This window comes from Apium graveolens, chromosome 10 (assembly GCF_009905375.1).
Source record: "Apium graveolens cultivar Ventura chromosome 10, ASM990537v1, whole genome shotgun sequence".
NCBI classification, from domain to species: domain Eukaryota; kingdom Viridiplantae; phylum Streptophyta; class Magnoliopsida; order Apiales; family Apiaceae; genus Apium; species Apium graveolens.
In genome coordinates, this window is record NC_133656.1 from 230,720,546 (window position 1) to 230,728,505 (window position 7,960).

Genomic DNA, 7,960 nt, shown 5'->3' on the forward strand with positions numbered 1-7,960 from the left:
TAAGCTCGGCGCTCTCATGATAGAAACTTAAGTTTACATGTTTTGTTCAAAGATTTGCATCTCCTTAAATGTTATGATGATCTCAAACAAGATTTAGTAGAATCTTTTTGCATGCAACTTATGATTCTTGTTGTCTGATGGAGTGGCTATAATTTGTTTGTATAATGGCTGAATATACATAATTTATGTCCTGGAGGGACAAGATTGACAAGCAATGGAGGATACTATAATGATGTAAGACCATTGTTCAACCAAATTTGCAATCTCAGTAAGTAAACAAAAACATAATTATGTTCCACATATATAAATTGATGAGGGCTATGATATTATAATCTGTAGGCTGCTATAATTGTGGCTCAACATAACATTTCATTAGACACTCGAAATGCTCAAATCAACAAACAACAACCTTCTTCAATACACACAGGCTTACATTTCAAGTTCTGAACTCTTATTATTCTGATAGATTATAGATTAAAGGTAGGTTTTACTCAAAAACCTACTCCGGGGACACTGAACTCTTAAGGTTCTCAGTGAACAATTTTCGCATTCTATACGCCAGTTTACAACGTCATTGGAACTTCAAGAACCGTAAAATCAAGTTCCTCTCTTGTCTTAGCAGTAAGATGTTTTAACACCATATTTTTCCTCGTCATATGGTTGTGAAGATTATATCAATCTTCTTTGGGATGCACTGGATTGCTATGAGATTATTTTTCTAGAAAGGTGTAACCGTTGTATTCTCCTCATTTGTATCAGGACTCGAAGATTTTACACAAGCCTCAATATCTTTGCCATTTGAGTCTGTGAACTTGAGGTAGTGTTCTACATTATCCGAGCTCCCAGTTCTCCGATGGTACCATTTTCGGATTGCTTTTGGCCTTTTGTCACTAATAGCAATTGCAATGTCATTAGGGAAAAGGTCTCGGCGCACAAAAGCGTGGAAAATTGTTGTCATGAGCAGGGCAGTCACTGTGGTTGTTGAGATGATACAAAGTATGATAGACAATGATTTAGTTGCCACAGTTGGGACCTCAATTGAGTACCGAAGGGTTGCAATGGCAGCACCAGTCATTGGGAAAGTGTATGCCCACCAAGCCAATGAAAACCTATATATAACAATCGAATTTAAGCTTAGACATTGGAATTATAAGACTAATATAGATTATATGAATTTAATAGAGTTCAGAGAGTTAAGTTACCTGAATCCTCTAAAGAAATTAACTCGAACAGCCTGCATATTAGAAATAAAATAAGAACTATGAGTCATCAGGCTTCAAGTAATATTAAGGTAAGCAGAGGATTATATTTAAACTGCCAAGAGAACTAACCAGTGAGAAGTAAAGGAACAAAGCAATGAAGAATGCAATTCTTGCCCCAAAATCAAATGATCCCTGTATTTTTGCCCATGCCATAGAAGCAACACTAGGTGCAGCAACAAAAAGGAAGAACACGGGGTGGAGTTCCTTTGGGAGTGTTTCATTTGTTGGAAGCCTCTGGTAAAGTGTAACAAACAGGACTGTGTAGTGAGCCAGTCCAACAGCGAAAAAGAAAATTGGGCCTTCTTTTAGCCCCATCGATGCACCCAGTAATGCACCCACAAAATTCCCAACAACTGACAGATGGTTTGAGGGATTGGCCACCTTTGAAAGTCGTCTCTGTCCTCCTGACATCCATTGTCCATATATCTTAAGCTCGAGGATTAAGATAGGCGTCATTAAGGCATACCACAAAGCAGCATGCAGGTCTTTTGTTACAGAAGGCGGAACTCCAAGCGCTAAGAACAACAAGGCTATCCATGGAGCAAAAAAGAAGTTCACACGTATGGGATGGTAGTACTCACGACGAACAGCCTCAAAGTAGAATACAATCTTCAGGATGTAGATGAAAGCAACTACGCAAAATACAGCAATTGATAAGATCCACAGAATGAGGTTTACTTTCAGGCTCACATTGAGGAATTCCATAGAAGTACTTGTGGCTAAATTTTTCCACATTATGGCCTGGCTGCTGATACCAAGGCATAACCCAAATGAAGAAATTGGATAACGAAGAAGAAATGGCCATAGTTTATCCTCTGGGAGCAGTATCTCCTCTGAAGGCTGTACATTAAAAGAAAGTTCAAATAACACATTATCAGTTTCTTAATATGATTGGAACTATATGATTTTCAATATCTTTACGGGGCAAGAGCCCACTTATTCACCAATTCAATTATGTCCAGCAAAGGATAATGCTTCATCCTACTAAGAATTTGCTATCATTTCTTTGTGTAGGTTACAATCGCATGACAGATCATGAAGGTTATAAATCCTCATAAAAGAAAAACAATATTATTTGGTCCATGTATAAAGTTTTTATGTTGGAATTTGGCAAGTAGATCTTGAAATTGTGGCATGCAAAATGTCCACTATATTGAGTGGGCATGAATGACTTGGAAAAATATCAGCAAAAAATTCTATGTACCTTCAAAGTATCCAACTCTGGTCCTTCCAAGGCATCAAAGTATCGGTGCACAGGTACATTCTCCTTCCTAGTAGTTTGTGGAAGGTCTGTCTCTGTCTCATCCACCCTTCCGCGCAATTGGGACAATTGTCTTTCAAGTTTTCCAGACCATGTTTTGAAAGAATTGTATCTGTCATCTGTTAAATTCCTGCCCACAGGATATTTAAGGGAATGAACTGGTCGGGCAGGTAATTTCCCACTTGCAACTGCATCATTTATTGCGGTGCCTTTGGGTAATGGCTGGGAATGAAATTTTGGATGTTTAGGGTGGTGATCACTGGTTGAAAGTGGAGAATGCGAAACACCACTGCTGGAAATAGTTTCACAATCATCTTTGAAGAAAACTCTTTTCTTTCCCTCTAAGTGGACTGCAGTAGGAGAAAGTGGCATGCTGATGGAAATTGAATGCGTTCTCTGGTGGGACTCAACACCACTGTTCTGAAGCTCGACTGCATCTATCTTGGTTTCCTAGTGCAATCAAACACAAATTATCAATCCAACATGCAAAGTTTCCTCAGTGGTGAAAAGCATATAAGAGAACAGTTTTACACTATCCACATAGATGCTACCAGCAATTTTAGGATATTGTATTTATATCAGATACAAAACACCAGAAGTCGTAAAGTTGCAAGAAAAATACTTAATCACATTATAAGTTAAAAACAAATTTGAGATGTCAACTTGGATTTAAAGAAAAAAATTTACCAGGAAAGACTTTTTAGTTGGATTGCGAAGTTCAGGGCAAATAAGATGTTCTATGTTATAGGCTTATAGCATCCATGATTTTACCAGCTTACGGAACATGTATGTTGACATATATGTTAATGGAAACAGTATATGACTATCAAAGATAAGCAAAATTTTAAGTTTGATGACATTACGATGGTTTTTCTGCAGAGATTCTAGCAGTTTAAAATTTTTAATTTTGTATTTTCACTACAATATCCCTCCAAGGTCAATATTCCCGCATTCTTAACTATAGCTAATAAACATAGATAAATTTAACTCACTCTTCGCGTATGTCCCTTAACTAAACAAGTTTATTGTTGAAGCAGTGGAGGAATGATTATGATACTAGAGTTTAGCAAACAGGCCATTGAAGGTTAAATTAACAAGATTACATGAAACAATTGACATGAATTTTAAGAGGCAACAATGAATTAATACAAAAATGCCTGTAAATATTTAGTATAGATGAAGAATGAACCAAATTTTAATTAGAGAACATGTTGACTTACAGTGAGTGAGGGGCTGACTAGAATAGTTTCTAACGCAATGTCTCGATTTACAGTATCGAAACAGTCCAAATCTTGAGAAGATATCCGCTGAATGAGTGATGGAAGTGGTTCAGAAGAGTCCTTTGCCAAACTCAGATGTTTATTGTCTTCCATTGTGCACCTTAATTATATTCCTGCAGGTGAACATGTTCTCATACTAATTACTTGCAGTAACTAACCCAAATGTTAATACTTTAAATTGAAGGAAATTGAAAACTAATGTTAAATACATAAGATTATTCCCTTTGTGAGGGAATTTTTCTATAGCTTACTAACACAGAGAGGATATCAAAGGACAGAATGCAAGATTTCTCGCGAAGTGGATGAAAAGGTTACTCTTTGCAAGAAACACAACCAGGTGATATTATCGATTTTGTCAGTTTATTCATCAGCTCAAAAGTTTGCAGTTAAGTTGATGTATACAAATTGAAAAGTAATAGGTAGAGATTAAATATCTCAAATCCTTCAATCTACCTTAAACTATGAACTTACAACACTCTAATATCAAAAACGAAACTCTTTGAGTTTTGAGCCTGACAATTCAATAAACGTGAGGTCGTACTCTGTACACAAGACTCTTGCGTCCAAAAAAAGCCTCACCCTTAGCACAAGGCCCTTAAATCTATCATATACATATATAATTAACTTTTTCCCCCTTTTTCTGGCAGTTCATCATTTATCAGGCATGTTTGATGCTTGAAAGGGAAAAGCTAAATAAAAACACAACCCCATGACATATAAAAGTATAAATCATAAACAACACAAGTTCTGAAAGAAACCAACATCATATCATCTCATAATAAAGTTAAAATGAATTGCATGAAAATGAGCACTATAAATTAAGAAAACATGGACAAAAAAAATCAGCAATCAATGCAAAAAATGTGAAACAATTCGTACCTTGAAGAAGTTGAATGAGCAGAGGCAGGGTTTAAAAAAGATAAACCCTGTTTTGGGGGGGGGGTAATGAAGAGGAAATGTACAGGGAGAAAAAGAGAGTAGAATTTAGTTGTTTTGCTGTATAAACACCGCAAAATAGGAATGAAACAAAGAATGTAGAGGTGTATGTGTATTTATAGGGAATATCATGTACATAAAAAGACAGTGCATGTACATTCATGGACAAATTGCAGCTGCATTGTGTGAGAATGACTCGCACCAGTCAACACACAACTTGCCCTATTACAATTATTATTATATACTTTTACCAACATCTAACTCGTTTCTTCTTCTTCTTATCGATTATTCTGAGCTGTTTTTTTTAATTTTCGGAATTGTTTTTTTAATTTATTGAAAAATACTAGTTGTATTAGTATATGATTGTAAAATTAGATATTCAAAATTTATGTTTTTTGACAGGACAAAACAAAACCTATAATATTAACTAAATATAAGCTGGTTAAATATGTTTATTTCTTTATATTTATTTGGAGCCACAAACTGGGAAACAGCTGGCACATGTCCTATTTATATGGGTCAACGACGTATGAGAATTCTCATCTACAACTTGACCATATCTATTTTTAAATTGTTTTTCTGGAATTATATATTTATTTTATTTTGTCTATTTTCCGATATGTCCTTTTTGTACAGCTTCAGTATGATTAAAATAGTAGTAATAGCTTGCCTTAATTAAAAGCCTTTATTATAAATTATTAGTCATATTAAGCTGTCAAAACTTATGTTGGCTACGACAAAACCGCAGCCATTTCGCCCACAGTGCATTTGCATTTTTCAGAAATTAATGATTTTCATTAATTTTATATAAAAATAAGTTAAACTTGTCATTAATGAGAATTGAGTGAATATCAAAAAAGATCGCGCAGAAAAAAAGGAGATAGAGAAAGCTACGGTGCCCAGAGTTTTGCTGAAAATAAAAGATGGGGGCGTGTAATAAAAGGGACAGCTGACAGCTATGTATGGAAACAAGACAAGAAGATTAGGTAAAGCACGGCAGCGTTGATCGAATTCGAACCTACCCACACAAGAAATTTATGCATGTGCGAGAGAGACGCACAACCATATTAGACAATAGTCAATACTAGCTCCATGGTTTATTCTATACAATTACCTGCAATTTGCACTCTTAGCTTTGTTACAAAACTAAATATATGTACTATAAAATTTTAGAGAAATATATTACGCCCCTTAATTTATATTTTCATATTCATTATACACCCTTTATGGTTTTTTCATTAAATTAAATATGCGTAAAATCGGAATTTCAGCAAAAAATTGTTTAAATTATTATATATATTTTTTAAATAATATTTAAAATTAAATTTTGATACAAATGGTAAATTTTAAATTTTGAATAATTTTAATAATTTTTATTTTATTTTCATTCCGTAATATTAATGTCAGTATTTTATATTTCTACTAAAAAATAATAATTAATTTTGATTAGTTATATACTTAAACTAAATTTTAGTGGAGTTATAAAATTTTAAAATTAGTCTATAAAAATGAACAACGAAACTGATGTTGATAACAAAATTTGAAAGTTTAAAACTTATTATTATATATTGGGTATAAAAATTTTAATTTTTAATATTATTTAAAAATATGTATTTTTTTGCCCAATTCAATAAAACTATGATAAACGGTCTACAATGAATGCAAGTTTGAAGTTGCAACTGAGTTTCCCAAATTTATGGTATAGATTTATTTCTTAAAAAAATAAAAGAGTGCATAGTGTCTTTAATTCTATTTTATAATAAATACTGGACCAAAATTATATTTCTCATACATTTGTTTAGATTGACCATTTTTTTATTAAAAATTAAAGTTGTCTATAAATTATTTCTTAAATCTGAAAGTTATATTTTATTATAAATTAAATATACTTTTGAACAATAAATTTTTTATTGCTTTTTTTTATGTAAAGTTAGTGCAAGTACGGTAAAATTTAGGGACCGAGGAAGTTAAAAGTATCTGTGAAGAAAGGCAAGTAACTGAATGAATTCATTGAATTGATACAGTTGAAGACGAATGAAAATTATGAGTGCCATCCTAATCTATCAGAAACGAGTTTGATAATAATGACTTTGCATGCCCTTGTGATCCTGCTAAATGCTGGATTAGGATTCAGATTATAGTTGTTTTTTTTACACATAAAAGTTTCTTTGATATGTGTTTGGCAAGTTTTTAACTTGATTTAATTTACTAACATTAGGTACAAATAGTCTACAAAATTACATTAGGTACAAATGGTCTACAAAATAGAGGAAATTCTGAGTTGAAAAAGATAACAATATTGCCCTACATTTTCTGTTTTTATACTTTTCTTTTGAGTTGGGATGACAGAAACAATGTAACTGGCTTGTTAATATTATAATTGAACCTTAATTAAGTAATAATCGTTAAAGTAATAATTTTGTAAAATAATATTATTTTTTTCAGTGTCAATATAATAAACACAATATATTTTTACTCCCGATAAAATAATAAATTCGTTAAAATAATATTTTTCTCAGTCCCAAACCTATCATTTTAAAGATGTTTAACTGTATTATTAGTTTTTATGGTATTATTTCCTAAATTTTATTGAAGTTAATAAAAATTAAATATTTATTAAATTAAATTACTTCTAATTAAAATTTCAAATAATAAATGTAATATATTACTGATTATTCAATTAAACAATCCAATTATTGGATTAATAGCTGAAAATTACCTTTATCCAATAATATATTTAAAAACAGTGGTAATTGTGTATCACTCCCCGCTAATAAATCAAATACAGTACTGGAGAACATACACGCACAACACACAGCACCCACCTAAACAACGATGGGAGGAGTACAAGTACTGATGTCTGATAATAATTACATGTACGGGCAAATGTTACCCATATATCACGATGATTTAAATGGATGTCAATGTTGTGTCTGTGGGGGCCACCACGAAGGTTCCGATTTTTGTCGACTTGCAACGCAACACCAAAGCATGGGATGGATTATGGAGTAGGAACATCTACAACACTTTGTTAACGCACAAATAGGCCCTATAGAACCGTGTGTATCGAGTTACTTGTTCTAATATTAGTTGAACTTAAATAATTTGTTAACATGTATTGTTTATTTTAATAATTTAGAGAATATAAATTTTTTGTTAAGTTTTAATCAAAAAAAGTTATATGATTAAGTCACTACTCTTTTCTCAAAAAAAAGTCACTA

At 32.5% G+C, this 7,960-nt stretch overlaps 1 protein-coding gene across 1 annotated transcript; it reads right to left on the reverse strand.

The window, feature by feature from the left end:
* Positions 1-273: 273 nt before the first annotated feature.
* On the reverse strand, positions 274-4,828 carry LOC141690031 (S-type anion channel SLAH2-like). Its single transcript, XM_074494605.1, has 6 exons — positions 4,683-4,828; positions 3,744-3,916; positions 2,467-2,973; positions 1,332-2,102; positions 1,203-1,234; positions 274-1,109 (listed from the first exon to the last, which is right to left on the reverse strand). The coding sequence occupies exons 2-6, from the start codon at positions 3,894-3,896 to the stop codon at positions 719-721; spliced, it is 1,854 nt and encodes a 617-aa protein (XP_074350706.1). The 5' UTR covers positions 3,897-3,916; positions 4,683-4,828; the 3' UTR covers positions 274-718.
* Between the last annotated feature and the right edge of the window lie 3,132 nt (positions 4,829-7,960).